Genomic DNA, 23,193 nt, shown 5'->3' on the forward strand with positions numbered 1-23,193 from the left:
AAACCAGGAGGGAAGAACTTGGTATGTAAACTCTTTGGAGTGGGACTGTACTTCCTATGAGGCTGGTATGTCATCTAGCACATTCTTGGGACTATAGCGATACAAGTGATTATAAGCATTGTTAATTCATTTATTGTGGACAAAGCAAAATACACGCATTGGTAGAGGTGATTTTAAAGGTGTGTGTGACAACCACACGCATGTGGGGCCCATTGTGGCCTTGGTGTGGCCTTTTCTGTTGTCCCAGTGGGAGCCTGCAGAGTGGGGAGACTGGAACTCTTTTCTCTGTGTATGAATCCTTTCTGGGTGGAGTTCCCGCAAGGGGCTCATTTTCCCCTCCCCAAAGGGGGACATGTGGTGGGCCAGTTCTGGAAGGGAGTGAGCCCTGCGTGTTATCCCTGTCACTCCCTCCTGGGTTCACTCAAAGAAGAGAGCCTTGCTCAGGGAAAAGCCCTTCCAGGCGCGGAACCTTTCTACCGCCTGTCCTTGTTCCCGCCCGGAACGACGTGGTCCCTTCCGGGTTCTGTCGCTATGGCGCTGGCGCTGCTGGGTTCGTTCCTGGCGGCGCTGCTTGCGCTGGTGTGGCTGGGCTCGCGCTGGCTGCGGCGACGCGGCGCGGGTTGGGGACACCGAACCCTGTGCGCGGCGGCACCAGCGCGGGCCGATGACGTACGTGCCCTGGTCGTGACGGCGCACCCTGATGACGAAGCAATGTTCTTTGCTCCCACAATCCTCAGCCTGGGCAGGTTTCGGGCTCAACTCTGGCTGCTGTGCTGCTCTTCAGGTGAGGGAGGGTGAGAAAGAGGAATGGGGGAGTGGGTCTGGGTCTGGCCAACATTGACCAGATGAGGGAAATGCCAACACACTGCACCCAGTGACACCTCATGCTGTGACATCATCATGCCATGATGTCATTACCTGTGTTGCATCCCATGCTGACATCACCCAATCAGGTTTTTGTGATGTAGCCGACATCCTCATGATATCACCCTGCTTCACAATGATATAATGTAACTGAGTTGTGTCATACCCAAGGCTGCCAATTTTGCTTGGTCGTATTCCTGGAGTTTTCATCACATGATATAATCTTTAATTAAAGATTAATCTTCAGTTCCTGGAGACTGCAGGACAATCCTGGAGGTAACCCTATTTTACCACATTATGACTTCAGTACACCACAACATCACACTGTATGTTACAACTTCACAATGTTATGTGTGACCTTGTAGTAGATGTGCACTCCATTGTGAAGTAATTGTCCCATCATGATACACTGTAGCATCGCTTACAAAATATCAGTACACTGTGACAAAACACAATATTGCATCGTTGTGCCTGACGCAATATGATGGTGATGCATTAAAACATCACCATGCTATTCAGTTCATAGTGCTCCAGAAACATCTGCAGTCTCACTGACCCTTCAGACTACTCTTGGGGGACTATAGTTTAATGCAATCCCCACTTGATAGCAGGCTAGAACATATATCATTTAATGCAAAGTAGGCCGTGGTAACTCATGGAGACCAGTAGAGAGGCTAATGATTAAGGTGTGTGGGAGGGATACATCCAGAGGACCATTCCCCAAATCCTGAAGTACTAGTACTGTGATAGATATCAGTGGTTAGGAACCACTGGTAAAAAGTATAATAAAAAGATATCTGAGGTAGTGAGTTCCATGCCAATTGTACCTCCCAAAACACTTTAAAATTACTTAGATAATAGCGCAAAGAAAGACATTTAGTTGTGTAGAATCTCAAACATATGATTGTTTATAAAACATTATAGTGTGCATGGGACTGCACAGACATAAAAGATAGGGTTCCTGCTCCAAGGAGCTTATAATGTGAGTTAAGGATCAAGAATCTTTTTGTCATGAATTTCCTTATTAGAAACTATGTAGTGTCAAATACACATCTGAGTCATGTTTTGATGGGAAGAAGAGGTCCTCTGTAGGTCTCAAGACTCTAGGTAGCTTACCCTCAACTCTTCTGTTCCCAATTCTCAAGGTTTCAAGTTATTAAAACCTCTCTAGGTGAGAAGAACGGGATGGAATATTTGGAGCCCATTGTTATTACTCTGTTATCAGTCAAAGTCTGTCACCCATCCAGAGCTGAATATGCAGCCTCCAGTGTGTTGCTTGCTGGTTTGGATCATGAGAGACCAGAACTGGACCCCACTTGGGTTTCTCACCACTGTGCAGAGACGTTAGCACAATGCCACCAAGCCAGCTCAGTCTAGAGCATTTCTTACATATAAGGCTACGTTTTAGTCACGGGTATTTTTAGTAAAAGTCCTTTATATGGATAATAAGATTGTTCGCTGTAACACTAAAAAGGATAAAAACGTAAGAGAGCTATAAACCCTCATGCTTCAGGACATAAGCCAGACATGAATAGATTGAGGGAGGAGGGAGGAAAAAAATTCCCTAAGAGTAGGTTATTCCATAATTATCCATTATGGGCGTTCTTGCATCTTCTGTTGAAGGATCTGATACTGGCCACTGTCAGAGACAGGATACTGGACTAGATGGACCATTCATCTGATTTGGTGTGTCAAATTCCTGTGTTCCAACCAAGAGAACTCGTTAATTATAAAGAGTCAAACTCTGCTCTAAGAGATGAATGTGCAACTCCATTTGAAGTCAAGTACTGGGTCCTAAAACTTTACACTGGGCCAAAGGGAGTGTTTCCTGAGTATAAGCTATAGGACTTGCTCCCCATAATGTACCTCTTCCTCAGGTGGGGAACCCTAGTACTAACTACTTTCAGATCTTACATGTGGTACTACATATACTTGATGCTTTGAGGATTTGAGGATGGAGATGTTTGTTCCATGCTAAATTGAAGTAAACTATAGTGTTACTGCATTTGTTATTTTCAGGAAATTACTACAATCAAGGGGAGATTCGTAAGAATGAACTTGTACAGAGTTGTGCTATTTTGGGGATCCCTCCTTCCAATGTAACAGTTATTGACCACAGGTAACCATTTTTTAATTATAGCAGAATACCATTGTTGTCTGTAAATAGGAAATATCAACTAATGCACCCTGGACTTGGACATTTAGTAAAAGTTTAACCTAGTGTCCCTTGCTGTGAACTTCATTATCAGTCAAATGGAAGTGTAGTGTAACATTTATTGGCTAACTCTTTAGTACTGTGTAAGGAAATCCAGATCATTTGGACGTGAATTCCAATATATCTTGGTGCTCAGATCATTTCAATTAAGGCCTGTCCACAAAGCAACTGAAAACATGACAAGTTCCCATGCTAGCTGAGTTCTAGCTCAGTGGGTCTGGGCAGCATAGTTATATTATTTCCCCCCAAGTACTGTGCTAGCCAAACTGTTCAAGATGACCCCTCAGACCATGTCATCTATGAGCAAGTCTGTGCTACAGATATCACTATATCAGGGGACTGGTTACAGCATTAAAATACAGCTGTTCCCTGATTTGGTTACAAGGTAGTTACAGCTAATAGTGTAGATGGGCCCTTAACTATTCTCTGTAATCAAGCTAAAGATTTGGGCATGTCAGTTAAGATCCTGTCTATGAATTGGAGTTTTGTTGGAACTGGGCCTCTGGATATTTATGGTGTCTACAATTCTTTAAAATAATTCCTCCTGTCCACGCTGGTCAAGGGAACCATGGTAGCAACAACTGAGATTAAACAGAATTGTTGTTAGCACAATTTTAGCCATAGTGTGGGCAGGGCATTAGAGGCATGTCTGTGCTGACAGTAACATTGGCCAGATCCTCAGCTGGTGTAAACTGCTGTAGCTTCATTGATTTTAGTTACACTTATGCTGATTTACACCAGTCAATTGCACCTGGCCCCAGATTGTGGAATCATGTTCTAATGTGGTTTGATCTGGTCTGCATATCTGTGACCAAGTTATAGCCCTGTAGAGGCTGGGCTGTAGCAATATCCCATAACATATTTATAACATAGCATAGTCCCACCTACACATGCAAGAATGAACTGTGGTATTAGAGTCAAGACATCACCAGGTGATAACATAATTCCCTGATGCTATGGACTAGATGTCTGCACAAGATCCTTAGGCTATGTCTATACTTACTAGCTTACAGCGGCACAGCTGTGCTGTGCGCTCCTGTAGCCACGTTATGCCGATTGGAGAGAGCACACCTGTCAACATAATAAAACCAGCTCAACGAGTAGCAGTAGCTACGTTGGTGGGAGAGCGTCTCTCGCCGACATAGCCCTGTGCACATGAGCGCTTATGCCAGCAAAATTTATGTCGCCCGGGGGGTGTATTTTTCACATCCCTGAGTTTTGCCAACATAAATGCTAGTGTAGACATGGCCTTATTCTTTTCAGTGCTAGTGTAGACATGGCCTTATTCTTTTCAATGCTGTGTGGACATGAGGGTAGATGATGAAGACAGCCTTCCTGTGTTTATGATTACTTTAGAAACTTTCTTCTGGAGAGGCAGTTTATCATGCTGAATTAGTGAATCATAGAACCCAGTGATTGTAGAGACTCATTATGTCACTCATTACACCTCCATGCAAGTACAGACTGATGGCTGATACTAGAAATGGAGGAGAAATGTACAGGAAAACAATGAACTGGTGGTTGTTTTAGTTTTAAAGAACCATAATAAAAACAATAAAAAACATTTTTATTAAAAAACAAACAAACAATTAACTGTAAAGGCATGATTTAAACCCACAAAAGCTAGAAAAACCAGACTAAATATCCAGGACGCAAGCTGACCTTTGTTCTTAACATGCAACAAATTATTAAACTATATAAGGAATAGCCAGGATGGATTTGTCAAGCACAAGTCATGCTACACCAACCTAATTTCCTTCTTTGACAGGGTTATTGGCCTACTGGATTGGGGGAAAACAGTAGATATGAAATATCTTGATTTTAGAAAGGCTTTTGACACAGTCCCACATGATATTCTCATAATCAAACTAGGGAAATGCAGTCTAGATGAACTTATAAGGTGGGTGCACAACTGTTTGAAAGACCATGCTCAAAGGAAATTCACAGTCAAACTGGGAGGGCGAATCTAGTGGAGTCCCACAGGAGTCAGTCCTGGGTCTGGTACTACTCAATATTTTAATTCATAACTTGGATAATTATGTAGAGAGTATTGCTTATAAAATTTGCAGATGACACCAAGACGGGAGGGATTGCAAGCACCTTGGAAGACAGGATTAGAATTCAAAATAACATTGATAAATTGGAGAATTGGTCTGAATTCAACAAGATGAAATTCAATAAAGATAAGTGCAAAGTACTTCACTTAATGCACAACTACAAAATGGAGAATAACTGGCTCAGTGGTAGTACTGCTGAAGAGGATCTGGGGATTCTAGTGGATCACAAATTGAATATGAGTCCACAATATGTTGCAGTTGCAAAAAAGGATAATATCATTCTGGGGTGTATTAACAGGAGTGTTGTATGCAAGACATGGGAGGTAATTGTCTTGCTCTGCTCGACACTGATGAGGCCTCAGCTGGAGTACTGTGTCCAGTTCTGGGCCCCACACTGTAAGAAAGATATGGGCAAATTGTAGAGAGTCCAGAGGAAAACAACAAAATGATAAAAGGTTTAGAAAACTTGATCTGTGAGGAAAGCTTTAAAAAACTGGGCATGTTTAGTCTTGAGAAAAGAAGATTGGGGGGGGAGGGGGAGTCAGCCTAATAACAGTCTTCAAATATGTTAAGAGCTGTTAAAAAGAGGAAGGAGATCAAGTGTTCTCCATGTTCACTGAAGATAGGATAAGTAGTAATGGACTCAGTCTTCCCAAAGGGAGATTTAGGTTAGATATTAGGAAAAACATTCTAACAATAATAAGGGTAGTTAAACTCTGGAACCAACTTCCAAGGAGGTTGTGGAATTCCCATCACTGGAGGTTTTTAAGAAGAGATTGGACATGTACCTGTCAGGTATGGTCTAGGTTTACTTGGTCCTGCTGCCGCACATAGGGCTGGACTAGATGACCTCTCAAGATCCTTTCCAGTCCGATATTCCTATGGTTCTTTGTTTTCTCTTGAGTTAACAGGCCTGAATTCCCTGGCTTTTGAGGGTTTAGGTCTGACTTTCCATTTTAGTTCAACAGAGTTTTTTGGGTCAGATAAGATAAGTGTTTATTCCCCCTTTTAAGTGAATGGAGAGCTGCTCCCCTTCCCTTCTCTTGAGCTGCTTTTGGGTAACTCTGTTTTACAGTGTTGCCATATTGCAACAGTCAGTACTGTGGCGGGAAAAGACAAGTCACTGAAATTGGCAAAGTGTAAAGGAACAGAAAATATCCTGTAATTGAAGCAAGTCTCTCTTAAAATTTACAAAAAGGATACTCAAAAAAATAGAAGTGGTGGTCCAGCTGGCTGGTGACCTCTCCAGTGCAATGTGCAATTGGTTAGTATATGATGCAAGCTTCCTGACACTGGTCACGCATTCTCACCTATATATACAACCCAGAGCATTGTTTTATGCAAGCAATACCTTGGTTTCCTTAATAGATAAAGTGCAGGTAGTTTAAAAAGAAGAGCCTGGATAACCTCTCCTGATTACCATTTATGTAAAAAATGAGTGATGTGTGATCTTCACAATGGAGGCAAGTGTCTGAAAGGCACAGAGATAGGTATTAACTTGAATGTGAGATAAAAAATTAGGACCTTATCTGTAAAGACCTTACTTCATCATCAGATACTAGCAAATAGGCTCACTTTTTGCCAACAAGTTAAAGGGCCAACTCCTGAAGTTTTACTCAATTCTTACTCAGACATCAGATCCCTTTTTATGACCAAATCCTGAGTGCTGCAGAGCACCTGTAACTCACATTGACATTGTTAGAAGCTGAGTGAGGACTGAGTTAAAGACTTGAGGATGCTGTTTTGAATACTGTTGATACACAAGCACATCCCTAGAGTGACGAGTTTACTTCCAAGGTGTATATTCCCTCATTTCTGTGAAACAAAATGGTTAGAGGAGCAGGAATGTTTTTTAGACAGTTAAGATTTATAGAGAAGCTGTTTTGTCTTGCTGTTAGAACGAGGCAATGGGAATAAGGATTCCTGAGTCTTATTCCAGCTCCACCAGTGATTCGCTGTGTGACTTTGGGCAAATTATTTACCTCTTTATGCCTCAGTTCCACTTGTGTAAAATGGGGATTATAGTAAAAGTATTTACCAGTTTGGTGTGAGGTGAGGCTTAATGAATTCACGTCTATTCAGTTCTTTGATAGCCTCAGATGGAAGTCACTATAGCAGTACAAAGCGTTATTTATTATTATTACCATCACTATTGCCATTAACAGTCCTTGAAATTCTATAGCTACAAAGGAGGTGACATTTTCAGAAGGTTGCTCCTCTTTGGCAGTGGGTAAATTCTGAGCCCTTCTGTATTTTGTGCTTTCTTCCTAATTCTGCAGCGGAGAATTTCCCATAAATGTAAAGAGCTCCTGCTTGACACAAGGACCAGGGCAGGCACAGTGCCCATTTTGCGTTCCTTACCCAAACACTGCATGCTTTACATTATCCAAGCTGCAAACTTGTATTTTGGTAAGGAAAAGGAAAACCCAAAGGATTGCTAGGTCTGGATCTGCTCCAGCCATTGTAGCATAGAGCTGAGTCATGCTACTTCCTCTTTCTTTGCATAATCTAAAATTGAGTTAGTAGAATTTTCAATATACAAAAGGGAAGCATATTTGAAGTGTAAAGTTGAATGACATGCTCAGTGTTCTCCATGGCTAGGGTTGCATATAAAGCCATACATGACACTTTCTTTTTACATACTCACACAAAACCTAAGCATCACTCCATCAGCCTAGAGTGGAACTTACACCAACCTCTCATTAGGCAACCCTCTGATCTTAAGGAATCCTTTAAACTAGCCCCAGGATTTCCAGGACAGTGTTTGTTCAGCATTTTAAAAACATCTATACTAAGCAACTGCTTTCTAATGATTTTTGGGTGGGCACTTAAGGCAATTACTGTACATGCTTCCTCAGTTAAAAACAGCCTAAATCCAGTATACAACTAGTGGCCCTAATTGTGGGCCACATTCCAACATAAAGGGTCTCCTCGCTGGGGAATGGTCCTGAAGTAGCAGCATGCCCAGGAGAGGGAATGGCCAACAGACCGCCCGTTCAAGATACTCATAACTTAGAGCAGTTGTTGGGGCTGTTAATTAGTTTTGCTAGGCACTACGGGCCAGGTAGAGAATTCGGAGGCGCAGCTCCTCAGCTGGTGTGAATTGTCCTAACGCCAACAATTTACAGCAGCTGAGGATCTGCCTGAGAGGGCATAACGATGGCTTAAAGCTAACTTTGCCCCGCACCCCAACCAGGCTTCACCCCCTGAGTTGCGCAGGGCTCAGACTCCAGGATTTCCAAGTCAGTTCCCACAACCGAGGAAAAAGACAGTTGGAGAGTGGAAGAAAAATGTGTAAATTATAAATCATTTTATTAATAATATGTAGGGCTGTCGATTAATCGCAGTTAACTCCCGCAGTTAAGTCCAAAATTAATCGCGATTAAAAAAATTCATCACGATTAATCGTAGTTTTAATCACACTGTTTAACAATAGAATACCAATTGAAATGTATTAAATATTTTTGGATATTTGTCTACATTTTCAAATATATTGATTTCAATTAAAACACAGAATATAAAGTGTACACTGCTCACTTCATATTATTATTTTGATTAAAATATTTGCACTGTAAAAATGATAAAATAAATTGTATTTTTCAATTCACCTCATAAAAGTACTGTAGAGCTATCTCTATATCATGAAAATGCAACTTACAAATGTAGATTTTTTTTTAAATAACTGCACTCAAAAAGAAAACAATGCAGAACTTTAGAGTCTACAAGTCCACTCAGTCCTACTTCTTGTTCAGCCAATCGCTAAGACAAACAAGTTTGTTTACATTTACGAGAGATAATGCTGCCCACTTCTTATTTACAATATCGCCAGAAAGTGAGAACAGGCGTTCATATGGGATTTTTGTAGACGGCATTGCAAGGTATTTATGTGCCAGATATGCTAAACATTCGTATGACCCTTCATGCTTTGGCTACCACTCCAGAGGACATGCCTCCATGCTGATGACGCTCATTAAAAAAAATCATGTGTTAATTAAATTTGTGATTGCACTCCTTGGGGGAGAATTGTAAGTCTCCGGCTCTGTTTTTCCCACATTCTGCCATATATTTCATGTTATAGTAGTCTCAGATGATTACTCAGCACATGTTGTTCATTTTAAGAACACTTTTGCTGCAGATCTGACAAAATGCAAAGAGGGTACCAATGTGAGATTTCTAAAGCTAGCTACAGCACTCAACCCAAGGTTTAAGAATCTGAAGTGCCTTCCAAAATCTGAGAAGGATGAGGTGTGTAAAAATAATAGATTTGGCATTCTTTTTATTGGGCTTCTGTTTTTTTGAGCCTTTAGAGTGCATGAGTGTCACATTTTGAAGCTTTCTCCATAGGCACGAGGGCTAGAAACTTACTTTTACTTTAAGAATGAAGGCTGAAATAATCACATATCCACTTGACTCCAGGAGCTGGGGCTTTAAGGAAAACAATAATTATCATGAGACTCATGACAATATCATGAGGGTTGGCAACACTGGCTGTCCCAGAAGCCTAGTTAAAAGACCCAGGTTTTTCACTACACCGAGGTAAGAGTGCTGCAAAGACAATTTCAACCCCTGTGCAGGGGGAAGATCTTGTGTATCCAACAGTGAGTGCTGTAGCTAAAGAAACAGCATCATTGAGGAATTCTGAAATAAATTCCATCCAGTCTCATTTTGTCAGAAGGAGGGTGATCACCATACAAAACCTCTAGGGAAGTAAAGTGAATAAAGTTGGGGGTGACTGTAGGAGATTTTTAATAAGTTGGTGTTTTTTCTTGAAGAGACAGCTCCTAGAGTCATGTGATTATGTGAGAATCTAAACTTTCATAAAAAAAAAAAGCAAGCTTCTAGCCCTTATCCCTCTATCCTGAAAAAAGCTTGAAAATGTGAACCAAAGAGTTAAAAAATCAAAAGGCAACTATAAAGAACTCAACATTTATGATTTTAAAGCCAATCTCATGATTCTGAGAGCATGACTCATCATTTTTTAACCCTTGAGTTTGGCAGTGACTGTTCAGTGGTCTCTATGAATGAATGTGTCAGACTAGTTCTCAGTAGAAAGATGTCCACATCACAAAACCCACCACCTCTTGCTGAATGCTTAAGCAGAGACAGTAAAAACTGAATGGGCCAAGAAGAACTTGGCTCCTCCCATCATGGGTGACCCTGTCAAAGGCAGGTTCAGTCACACTGGCAGAGAGATGTAGGAAAACTTGCTCTGCCGTTGCCTTTTTAGGGATAAATAGAGGACTTAAGTCTCCAGGGCTTCACTTTTCACCAGTACTTCATTTACACGCACACACACACACACACACAAAATGGGTTGCTTGGCCTTGACAAGGATCAGCCTGAGATGTGGAGAGGTTCTTGAAAATAAAAAAATAGCTTTGAATTTTCAGGAGACAGGGCAATGCTTCTGTTGTCTACCCTGATTTTGGAATGTGTAGAATAAAATGACTTCAGTAAAAATGTGAAAAGGGGAACCTTTTATGCAAAAGATGCCTTGTGCAATCCTCTTGGCTTTATCACTGACTCAGCCTGTCTGTATGTAGTGTCTGTCATCCACAGATGGAGATATTCTTGTTTCCAAAACCACTGATTGGGTCACGAGTCATTACCAAGGCCTTGGAAGTGTGAGCGTATCAGATAAGGAGATTATTCCTGGCTGGGGGAGCCAGAACAGACAAAAGGATGGGAGAGAAAACGACAGGTTATTTTGGTGCATTAAGAAGCCTCCTATGAGCACTTCCTTAGGATCCAATCCTGTCAGGTGCTGAGCACCCTCCAATCCCATTGAAGTCTCAGTGCAGGTTTCAAGTGCTCACTACTATTCAAGAGATGCTCAGCAGCTTGCAACATCATGCCCTTAGTTTACAGTATTAAGGGGCAGCTATATAACATAGTATTCTCAGAATGTGGAGCTATTCTGATTCTTGTAAATTGAATTTCTCTGAGCCTGGAAGTTGGAATATGAATTATTCTACTATGAACCAACCTGATTTTTTCCTTGTGCTTCTCTTTTCTATCCCATCACAAACACAGCAGGGAGTGCAGAATGGTATGTGCACAGTTACTCATTAGAGTCTCTGCTATACTGAGAAAAGCTTTTAGATGTGAGCGCTTCAATGCAATTTAGTTTTCCCAGATATTGTAAGACTGCACCGTCCCTGCTTTCAGGTACTGAACAGAGATGTTAATGTGGTGATGTGAACTGGGATGGCCTTGTAATCGGCTTGTTCACAAGTAAATCTCGATCATTCCTTAGAAACTGGTGCTAATCACAGGCACGTCCGCCTCCTACCCCACGCCTCCTACCCATGTAGCAGACTGCAACAGCACCAGCTAACCGAATTGTAGATCAGTCCTTCTCTCTGAATTCAAGGCCTTTCTGTCTAAGGTCAGGCTGACAGGTAAAACTGTCTGAGGTGATGTAATAGAAACCAGGAATATATTTATCAGGTAGCCCAGTCACATTTATTAATTATGATTTCCTAAGGTGATTGCAAAGTATTTCCTGGGTGATTTCTTTCTTGGGAGGAGAATTCTAATTTAGAAAACCAAAACACCACTAAAGTTAATGCTGTTCCCCTGATTTAATTTTTTTATATGTGTACCTCTTATATATTACTCAAATCCTGCTGACGGTGGAGTAGATCCAGGATCCCAGGTTCTATATCTGCCCTTGGTACAGTAAAAACAGTGAACTAGAATGGGATATTTCGAAGCCTTAAGTAAAGATCAATGTCTGACTTTGGTGCAATAGCTGTTATTTCAACAAAGCTAAAGATTTCCCCAAAGAATCATAAAAACACCGGCAGCACAAATCTCAATTGTGTGATAAATGTGCAGTTCACTGACCACAAGACTATGGCTAGCAATAAAGAAAGCTAAATCTCTAACCTGTCAGGCATAATTTTATAGCTAGGATGACAAAGGGCATCTTTTAAAGCTCATGAAATATAACAGTTTTGATACATTCCCTCAACTAATTTACCTGTAAATATAGGTCCTGAGATTGCAACAATGTGTGTCTCACCCCAAGGTATATGGAAAGTATTAGCATGTAATTGACCAAATATGAATAACTAGTTAAGTTCCCATTAATGCAGGGCACATCTGCCAAGGCTCTGGCTGACTGCCAGGCTGTGGTGTCAGATGTAAACAAGAGACTTTTTCTAGGTTGCTTTCACCTTCTTTTGAGGATTAGCAAAAAAGAACTCCAAATCTTCTCCCTTTGCTAAGGGAAGTTTTGTTGGCTTCTGGCAAAATAAATACCAGGCCACTCTTTGTAGCAGCGTCTCTAACTTTATGTGGACAGTCGTGCTGGGCAGAAGATAAAATCGACTGGCACAGCTTTAATGTGACAGTGTTTGGCCCAAACTTGCGCTGCAAAGAAAATAATAGCTGGGATTTGTGTCAACTAGAAGACAAAGGCTTGTACTGCAAATAACACTCGATCTGCTTCCAAGTTTCCATGGAAATTCCATTTCTTACTCATTTTTTACTATTCCTCTCCAGTCCAAAAAGGGTTCTGATTAGACAATGCAGCACATTTGCCCAGGCAGATCACAAGGTCTCCAGGTTTGATATCAGGCTGCTGAGAGACTCAAACTCATTTTTCATATAATGGTTCATTGTTGTTGGATCTGTTTTTTCCCCCCTAGCAAGGTAAACACACTTTACTGCACTTCCTCCTGTTTCATTTCTAATGAGCTCCTCTTGCGTGGAGATTTGGTGGAAGGAAGTGACTCTGAAGGGTCATGGGAAAAATATATCCTTAAATAAACAGTGTGTGTGTCAGATTTGTGATGATCAGAAAAATCTAAAAAGTGCTCAGAGGATGAGCTTATGTAACTGGGAATGTGAACCTTTGGGTTAGGATTTGAAAATTTTTGTCCAAAAGTAATGCATTTAAATAATGAGTCAGACTCTACCAATTTAGTTTTATTGTGTTTATCTGAGTTGTAGATGGCCTTATTGATTTGAATTGCTCTAATGTGTCTAATGAACCAGTGCTGGAGACACACACAATATAAATCTGATTAATTACTGTGAATTAACAGGATCTGCCAAAGAGATGAACAATAAAGCATGCCAGTGAAAAAGAACGGGTGAAATCCTGACCCCATTGAAGTCCCACATCAAAACTCCCATTTGACTTCAGTGAGCCAGAATTTCAGCCAGCTCTTTCCTTGCTCCTTCTCAAACCTAAGGCTTTCTCACTGGGTGTGTTTGTAATTTTTTGGGGAAGAGGGGAAGGGTCTCCTCAATTTCCCCTGCCATCTGGCCAGGAAGACCGGACATTGCTCTCTCTTCAGTTTACCAACTTGGTACCTTCAACTGGCCAAAAGGAGTCACTAGAGAGCAACATGAGACCCTCTTTCCTTTCACTCTAGTTTGCATCACATTCAACACATTAAGAGCAGTAGGAATTGACAGTGCTCTGTACCTGGCAGGATCATCCCTGAATACTGGTTTGATAGACTGTGAAACCACTCCCTCTAACCCAGCATTTCTCAAACTATGGGTTGGGACCCCAAAGTGGGTCACAACCCGTTTTTAGTGGGGTCGCCAGGTCTGGCTTAGATTTGCTGTGGCCAAGGGCCGAAGCTGAAGCCACACCACTTGGGGTCGAAGCCTGATGGCTTGAGCCTTGGGTGGTGGGGGGTCAGGTTACAGGCTCCCTTCCTGGGGCTGAACCCCTTGGGCTCTGGTTTTGGGCCCCCTGCATGGGGCGGTGGAGCTTAGGCTTTGGCCCCCCCATCTTGGACCATGGGGCTTGGACGGGCTCAGGCTTCTGTCCCCACTCCTAGGGTCATGTAGTAATTTTTGTTGTCAGAAGCAGGTCGCGGTGCAATCAAGTTTGAGAGTCCCTGCAATGGTGTACTCTCCAAGAGCTCAGTTTAGTTTGTGCTATCTTCCACCTTCAGTGTTGTCAGCCCGACTCCGCACTATTAAAGTCAATGGGATTTTTGCTACTAAGTGGTAGAAGAATTGCATCAGTTCCAATGGCTGCATATTTCTGGGAGGAATTAAGTGATTGATAGATCCCTTATTTACCTCACAATAGTGCTGAGAAGCTTATTTAATATTGATAAAGATTTTCTTTAATTAAGAAGGATGTTTGTAGTAAGGATTAGAGATCCTCAGGTGAAAAGTGTTGTAGAAATTCAGTGTATTATAAAGTAAGCAACCTCCTGGTTTGAGACCATTTCATCATAATCTCATTCAGTTGAGTACAGTTCTGTTCCACCTTGATTAGAAAACAGCCTTTGGTAAGCAAGTGATTTGTTGAGACCTTATGTGATCGCTTCAGACAGGTTTCACTTAAATGTGGTAGGACTCTTGAATTTTGTGTTCAGTTTTGTTTTGGGGAGGCATTGTGATAATGTGTGGTTTAAAAAAAACCTGATTTGTCAATATCATTAAAGGATCTATGGCAAGAGTTTCAAAAATAGATGCCTAAAGTTAGGCTCCTAAATCCTTATTTAGGCTTCTAAATAAATGGCCTGGTTTTCAAAAGTGCTGGGCATACAGCACCTACTGAAATCACTGGCAGCAGTTTTGAAAATCAGGCCATTTATTTAGGCGCCTAACTTCAGTCTCCTAGTTTTGAAAATTTTGGTCCTATTGATAGTTGGTTTTTTAAGCTCTTTTTGAGGTTAGGAAGCTGTCCTTTGCCCTCCAGGAAAATTACTTTCCAGTGCAATGGCTTTGTTGTAGTAAGTTTTGTTTAACCGTTTTGTCATAAGTTTGATGTTTTTCCCATAATAGAAACCAGCCCCTTTGACCTCACTGAGACTCCTGTGAGCCCATCTCCTTTCTCAGCTTTCCAGCATCATTAATTTCCTTGAATTTTTCACAAAAGAGAAGGGGCTGTGGCAAAAGGGATAGCCACCCTTTCAGTGTTAAAGGGACACGTCCCCCGGATCACCCCCTGAGAGCGATGAGCTCTCATTTATCAGTTGGGGCTTTTCAAAACATGTGAGAACCCCACTTCAGATGTAAACACAGACCTTGTCAGACCCTATTTCTGTAGAGTCACAGCAGGGTTTGCTATAGAGTGAGTAAGCTAGCCAAAGAGGCCAAAAGATCTGACTAAAAGCAGGGGGGAAGTGGAGGAGAGTTAATAAAAGACCAAGGGAGTTTGTAGAAGCCCAATCAGAACAAATGCAAAGAATCACATTTTTTACTTGCGTGACTTCAGCTTGCTAGTGCCCAAGATTATTTTAGCAAAGTAAAAACTGCTAAACATGAAACAAAATATTAGATCATCAATATAGAAAGTTGTGATGGAAAAATCTGTTAGACATTCTAGTCCATAGCCCCTGCCTCTCCCCCGGCCTGTGTAGGGTTAATATTAATTGGGTTGAATCAAGGTAGTCAGCTCTGGTAAAGCAATATTAAGAAAACCTAACAAATGTGCTTTAGAAATCTGATAAAGTTGGCCTTTGCCTTCAGGGCAGAGGGCAAGGGGCAGGGAAATCCACTCATCTCCTGGTTTTAAGATAGCAATAGAAATCACACACAGACCCCCTCATTATTTATTGTGGTAACAGTTAAAGCCTTGAGATTTTGCAATTGTTGTTGTTTTTGATCTCCCCCACAAGTATTCTGTGTGCTTCAAAGACATGTAGAAAACAGGTCCGAGCTCTGCCAGTCATTCTCTGTTTTCATCTTTCTATGATGCAAACAAATGAACTTCCCAGCACCTAACAGGATCCTCTGTTTTGTTAACTTAATCAGCTGTGCCCCTGAGGAGAGGAGTGTCTTTTTGGTTTTGCTGATTTCCAATAGACTACTCAGGGTTTCAACTGTTGTCCTCCTCCACTGAAAATAGCCACGGAAGACATTTTTGATGGTGCCAGTAAGTTGCCCACATGGACACTGTGAAGGCAGCAAAATGACAGAAATGCTATGAAAAATGATGTGCTAAATTTAAATTCCACATGAATGTCACAGTGTAAATAGCCCCTGCTTGGTACAGTAACACATCAGTGACACCAAGTATTCCAGTCCGAACTTGCAGCATGGTCTAGTGCTCAGAGAAGCAGGGCCAAGAGTGATGATTCCCATGCTCTAGTCCAAGCTGTGCCACTGATTTGCTGGGTGACCTTGGGCAAGTCACTTGTCCTTTCTATCCCTCAGTATTTTTATCTGTGAAATGGAACTCATGTTTACTTATCTGCCACGCAGGAGGAGTGGGGGGTGTTGTGTATGTGGCTAAATTAATGTTTGTTAAGTACTTTGAAATACATTATTATTCCTCCAAAGGTAGCCACAGACAGGCTGAGATGCAAAAGGAGGTGGCCTGGCCTATGTCATGGAGATAATCTGAGTATAAAGCATATATGTTAATAAATGGAAAGTAGTAAATCACAGGGAAAGGTTTCCTGTGGCATAGAACTGGTGTAACTCTTAAAGGCCATATATACCACTGCATTTTATGACCACATTCGCTTACAAAACCAGAACTGCTTTGGGAAGCAAACCTTACATGTTTTCTTAGCTGTTGGTGGTGGTAATAATTCCTGTTGAGTTGGATGACTTCATACAGAATTATTAAGGCCAAAGGTTCATGTGCTCCTCTATACTCTCCTTGATGTTGATTAAAATGCAATTATAGCCCAGAGCTGAAAATGCTTGTGGTTTCTCAAAGCTATTGGTGCTCTACTTTTTCTAGGAAGGTAGTTGCTTTTATCAAATCTGCCTCTCCCCATTAGGGCTGCCTGATACCACTGTTTTCTAGCAGCATAGTGTTACATGGGATAACTGGCTCCCTTTCCCTCTGAGATTTACACAGTCACCTCTGTCATATATCGAACCCCATTGGGTTTGCAACCCCGCATCTGTCTCCTAAACTGGCTCTTGCTTTTCCAGTTACCATTGCAATACGCTGTTGCTACTTTGCAAAAAAAAGGTGGGGCTGAATATAACCCTGCCTGTGGAATGGCTCCATAGCATGTTTAAAAAGTCCAGCAGTATGATTAGAAATCCAGCAATAATTAAAATAAATAACAGTAAAATATTTACATTTATATAGCCCCATTACTCCAAGGAGCCAGATTCCTTTAAAGACTCTCATCTGTATGTAGATCTTTCTATGGACATTCACAGTCTCTGTATTGTTTTCTCTGTCCACTTGGTCCGTAAGATCCAGGTATTATGCCCCATTTCTTCCTCTGTTTTGGACAGGAAATGAGGAAGAAGACTGTATCCAACTGAAGCCGCAGGGGGAATTTAGGGAAGCAGAGTAGAGATGCCCTTGTGGGAATTTGGTCAGGACAAAAATGTTTAACATCCCAACTGTTGCAGAACCTGCCCTGGAATGTTTAATGGTCAGGACTCCTGTTTTATCTCTCATCATAGAAGTACCCCACTTCTGAGTAGGGTTCAGGATGTTCTCTGGGATCCCTCACTCTCCTCTGCCTCTTTGCTTCCTCCACCACTGCTCTCTCCAATGCACTGTGTTGTGGCAATGCTACCTCTGTCTGGTGGGGGTAGATTGTGGTCCTATTTGTCAGCACATGGTTCACTGAAGGGCAATGCAAGGTATTCCTCACGTTAAGCTGAACACACTGCCGCCCCTGTGTTCCTAGTGCACCATCTGTCCTGTATCTAAAATTATCATCAGCTCTTGAGAATCCACTCCTTTCTATTTCATCCAGCATATTCAAAATATTACTGAAATTATTTATCTCCATCCAGTCCTGTAGAACTTCTACAATTAGCCCAATTAAAAGAGCTAATTGGGAAGCACCAAATTACTTGAGACGGACAGTCATCAGATTAAAGTTGTTTTGTTTTCAACAATTATACCCAAGAGTCTCCTTTTAAACTTGACTAATTGTAACAACCTGTTTATTTTCCCAGTTATGTTGTGAAACAACAAAGCATGTTTTGCCAACAGTCCCCAACTATGAACACAAGGAGTGACAGCTGCAGAATGAAAAGTGCTTCCCTTCCACACTTGGAAGATTGCTACATATACAGTATATGCTGCAATGTTTTGCAAACATCTCTGCTAGAGACTCATGTTAGCATCTCCCTGAAGTTACAGCACACCTACCTTGGTGTTGGGATGATTCAGCAGAGAAAGTAAAATGGTCACAGTCAGCAAGGTCTTTTCTTAAGGGAATAACATTTATAACAAGCAATCACAATATATTATCATGAGCAGAAAGAGTAAACAGAAAATTCCCTAGCCTGGGATTCAACCCAGCCCTATAAGCCCCTTGGTTGGAAAACTTACCCAGTGAGGAAAAAAAGACATAGATACCTATCTTTCTCTTCAGAAGCCACTCTTATTGTCCTACCCCAGTGCTTGTGCAAAAAGTTTGAGTTAATTCCTTGTTCACCAGGAACCATGTAGTTCCCTTGCATCTTCTCAGCTGTGTTTCAATAAGGTCCCAATTACATTATGAAATGAGTAATTGCATGGTCCAAGGTTATAGCACAGGTTGGGGACACAGTCCAGTTGCATCTACACTGCATGACTGAACTGCATGTTCACTGTGTTGAACAGCTACCATGGTGCAAACAGGGCTGACTTTATGCAATGTGCAGTTATTCACACCCCCTGTTCAGTCCAGTGAGGTGCTGAACTGCCTCAATTCCTATGGTGCTCAAGGGCTGGAATTCTTAGAGGATTTGGCCCATCCTTCTAGTTAATGTATTTGTTCATTTGTTTGTTGGGAAAATTGTAGAGATTACCTCTGTGCTGCCACATAGACTCTGGGAGTCTAGAAGTATATAGCTCTGCCCAGAGGCCTTTATTATTAATGCTATATTCTTCATGACATTGAAACAAATCTCTTGTTATAGTGCCTATTTATCTTTGTCTAACTTTGGTAGATACAAGAGAGTCATTAGAGATTTTACTGTTTATAGAATAACTTTCGGAGAAGAGCCTTGGGAGTGAAGCTCTTACTAGGCCAGTTAACGGCTAAAGATGATCTGTTTTCAAGTACAAGGCATGATTTCAAAGACAGTAGAGCTGCTTTAAACCCCACGACCCACTGTGTGGCCAAGTGCCAGCAATGTCATCCTGACTTTCTTCAGTTTATTTTCAAAATTCCCATTAAAAACACAAAGCATCTCCTGAGCTGGCCATAGTGCCCCTGAGGGGCGGGTGGACGCACAATGCATTATTCTCAAGTAAACCCTTCTCCAGCTGAGTAAAGGAGCAGAGATGATGAGCTCCAGAAGGTGGGTCTCCTCTGAGGGGGAGTAAAGGGTGGGGAATGGAGGAAATACCTTAGAGCTTCCCATTATCCTAAAAAAAGTTGCAAAGCATTTAACCAGAGACCTTTCCAGCTCTTTTATTTAAAGAGACAATGTCGAGTTAAAAATCATATTTTTTAAATGGTTGACTGTGTATATTTCACTCATCTGGGATAATAAAATTAGACTAGGCATGTACATTTTCAGGGTCTCATGCACCAATACAAATTCAGTGTTTGGACTGGAGCCACTGCAGAGACACTTTTCTTTGGGATTTTAATAGCAATTGTCTATTGATCTTGAGTTTTATAAAACTTTATTTTTATAAAACCTACCTCTTGGCCTACATTGGCCCTGCTTCTTTTAAGTAGCCCTCTTTGATCTGGAGAATCTTGCACAAAGCTTGTCTCAGACCTACATTTCTTTCCTTAGGGGCACTTCCTGGTCCAGTTGAAGTCAGTGGGAGTTTTGCCATTGACTTCAATGGGACAAAGATTTGGGAGTCTAGCAATCAACTAGAGGAGACAAAGTCTTGCTTTAGAAATGTTAATGTAGATAGAGTTGGAAAAGTGACTGTACAATGGACATTGCATAAAATGTATTTTCTCATAATGACCTTCCTGTTCAAATTGTCTCTGTTTACATACAAATCAAACACTGGTTTGTCTAACTGCCAGCACTGCAGACTCAGTCTGGGATCTGAAAATCCAGCTGTGTCCTTCTGCACCCGATATCCTTACCAGAAATAAAGGTTCTGCGGTTGGGATTTGCTAACATTGTTGATGATGTGTGAGGCAGAATTGAATACAGCCCATTCTTCCTCGGAAAGACAATAGGAATAAAACATTTTTGTGTCAATAAAATGAGAAGATACAACTCAAAGCCCCACAGGGAGCAGAAGGGTTGAGTAAGAAGATGTCCTTTTTCTGTAGTCACTTTTCAGATTCTAGCCAATGTTAATAATGAGGCTTTGGAGAACTTAGGCTCTTGTTTCTTCAGGAGCCTTTATGGGGTTTACCTATGTAAAATGCTGCAACCCTGGAATAGACTGAACTATGTCTGTCATTGAAACAGGTGCATAGTCTCTAGATTTCCCATTCATCACTTTCAAGTTAACAGAAAGAATTAGTGTGAGTTGCTGGGTTTTAACTGGTCTCTTCTGAGCCAGTACTCTCTTAACATCTTTCCTCATGTCAACTCAAAAAGTGAGGACTGAGGGGTATCATAAGAACACAAGAAAGGCCTTACTAGGTCAGGCCAGTGGTCCATCTAGCCCAGGATCCTGTCCTCTGACAGTGGCTAGTGCCAGATGCATCAGAGGGAATGAACAGAACAATTCTCGACTGATCCATCCCCCGTTGTCCAGTCCCAGCTTCTGGCAGTCAGAGGTTTAAGGACACCAGGATTATGCTTTCCAGTGTGCATTACTTTGCACTTATCAACTTTGACTTTCATCTGCCATTTTCTTGCCCAGTCACCCAGTTTTATGAGATACCTTTGTAACTCTTTGCAGTTAGCTTTGGATATAACTATCTGGAGTAATTTTGTAGCATCTGCAAATGTTGCCACCTCACTGTTCACCTGCTTTTCCAGATGTTTTATGAATATATTGAACAGCACGGGTCCCATTACAGATCCTTGGGGGCTCTGTTATTTACCACTCTCGATTGTGAAAACTGACCTTTTATTCCTACCCTTTGTGTTTCTATCTTTTAACCAGTTACTGATCTCTCTTATCCCATGACTGCTTACTTTGCTTAAAGCCTTTGGTGTGTGATCTTGTAAAAGGTTTTCTGAAAGTCCAAGTGCACCAGATCAACTGGACCACCCTTGTCCACATGGTTGTTGGCACCCTCAAAGAATTCTAGTGGATTGGTGAAGCATGATTTCCTTTAAAAAAGCCATGTTGACTCTTCCCCAACATAGAATCGTAGGACTGTAAGAGACCTCGAGAGGTCATCTAGTCCACTCCGCTGCACTCATGGCAGGACTAAGTATTGTCTAGACCATCCTTGACAGGTGATTGTCTGACCTGCTCTTAAAAATCTCCAATGATGGAGATTCCACAACCTCCCTAGGCAATTTATTCCAGTGCTTAACCACCCTGACAGTTAGGAAGTTTTTCCTAATGTCCAATCTAAACTGCCCAGGCTGCAATTTAAGCCCATTCCTTCTTGCTCGATCCTCAGACATTAAGGAGAACAATTTTTCTCCCTCCTTCTTGTAACAACCTTTTATGTACTTGACAACTGTTTTCATGTCCCCTCTCAGTCTTCTCTTCTCCAGACTAAACAACCTGAATTTTTTCAATCTTGCCTCACAGGTCATGTTTTCTAGACCTTTCATAATTTTTGTTGCTCTTCTCTGGACTTTCTTCAGTTTGTCCACATCTTTCCTGAAATGTGGCACCCAGAACTGGACACTGTACTCCCAATGAGGCCTAATCAGCAGAGAGTAGAATGGAAGAATTACTTCTCGTGTCCTGTTTACAACACCCTGCTAATACATCCCAGAATGATGTTTGCTTTTTTTTGCAACAGTGTTACACTGTTGACTCATATCTAGCTTATTATACACTATGACCACCAGATCCCTTTCTGCAGTACTCCTTCCTAGGCAGTTATTTCCCATTTTGTATGTGTGAAACCGATTGTTCCTTTCTATATGGAGTACTTTGCATTTGTCCTTATTGAATTTCATCCTATTTACTTCAGAATTTCTCCAGTTTGTCCAGATCATTTTGAATTTTAATCCTATCCTTCAAAGCACTTGTAATCCCTCCCAGCTTGGTATCATCTGCAAACTTTATAAGTGTACTCTCTATGCCATTATCTAAATCATCGATGAAAATATTGAACAGAACCAGACCCAACACTGATCCCCATGGGACTCCACTCATTATGCCCTCCCAGTTCGACTGTGAACCACTGATAACTACTTTCTGGGAACGGTTTTCCAACCAGTTATGCACCCACTTTGTAGTAGCTCCATCTAGATTGTATTTCCCTAGTTTGTTTATGAGAAGATCATGCGAGACAGTATCAAAAGCTTTATTAAAGTCAAGATATACCACATCTACTGCTTCCCCCCATCCACAAGGCTTGTTACCCTGTCAAAGAAAGTTATTAGGTTGATTTGACATGATTTGTTTTTGACAAATTCATACTGATTCTTACTTATCACCTTATTATCTTCTAGGTGTTCCCAAATTGTTTGCTTAATTATTTGCTCCATTATGTTTCCGAGTACTGAAGTTAAGCTAACTGCTCTGTAATTCCCAGGTTGTCCTTATTTCCCTGTTTATAGATGGACACTATATTTGCCCTTTTCCAGTCCTCTGGAATCTCTCCCGTTTTCCATGACTTTTTGAAGATCATCACTAATGGCTCAGATATCTCCTCAGTCAATTCCTTGAGTATTCTAGGATGTATTTCATCAGGTCCTGGTGACTTGAAGACATCTAACTTGTCTAAGTAATTTTTAACTTATTCTTTCCCTATTTTAGCCTGTGATCCTACCTCATTTTCACTGGCATTCACTATGTTTAACATCCAATGACTACTAACATATCGTGTTCATCTGTATGTCTGATAATTCTGTTCTTTGTTATACTTTCAACCAGTTTGCCTGGTGCTGAAGTTAGGCTCACTGTCCTATGATTGTCTCTGAAGTCTTTTTAAAAAATCTACATTACATTAATTATCCTCCAGGCATCTGGTACAGAGGCTAATTTTAGTGATAGGTTACATACCACAGTTAGTAGTTCTGCAATTCATATTTGAGTTCCTTCGGAACTCTTGAGCGAATACCAACTGGTGCTAGTGACTCATTACTGTTTAAATT

The 23,193-nt window shown here is 41.3% G+C and overlaps 1 protein-coding gene across 2 annotated transcripts in view; it reads left to right on the top strand.

The window, feature by feature from the left end:
* The first annotated feature begins 276 nt into the window (after positions 1-276).
* Positions 277-23,193, top strand: part of PIGL (phosphatidylinositol glycan anchor biosynthesis class L) — a 78,365-nt gene continuing 55,448 nt past the window's right edge. Inside the window, exons 1-2 of one of the 2 annotated variants that reach the window (XM_034752177.1) lie at positions 277-784; positions 2,884-2,983. In XM_034752177.1, the coding sequence (XP_034608068.1) occupies positions 292-784; positions 2,884-2,983 (593 nt within the window). In that variant the 5' untranslated portion in view covers positions 277-291. The remainder of the gene's footprint in view (positions 785-2,883; positions 2,984-23,193) is intronic. The other variant, XM_034752176.1, reaches the window with a different exon arrangement.

The sequence above is a fragment of the Trachemys scripta genome, chromosome 18 (genome assembly GCF_013100865.1).
Source record: "Trachemys scripta elegans isolate TJP31775 chromosome 18, CAS_Tse_1.0, whole genome shotgun sequence".
Classification (NCBI taxonomy): Eukaryota; Metazoa; Chordata; order Testudines; family Emydidae; genus Trachemys; species Trachemys scripta.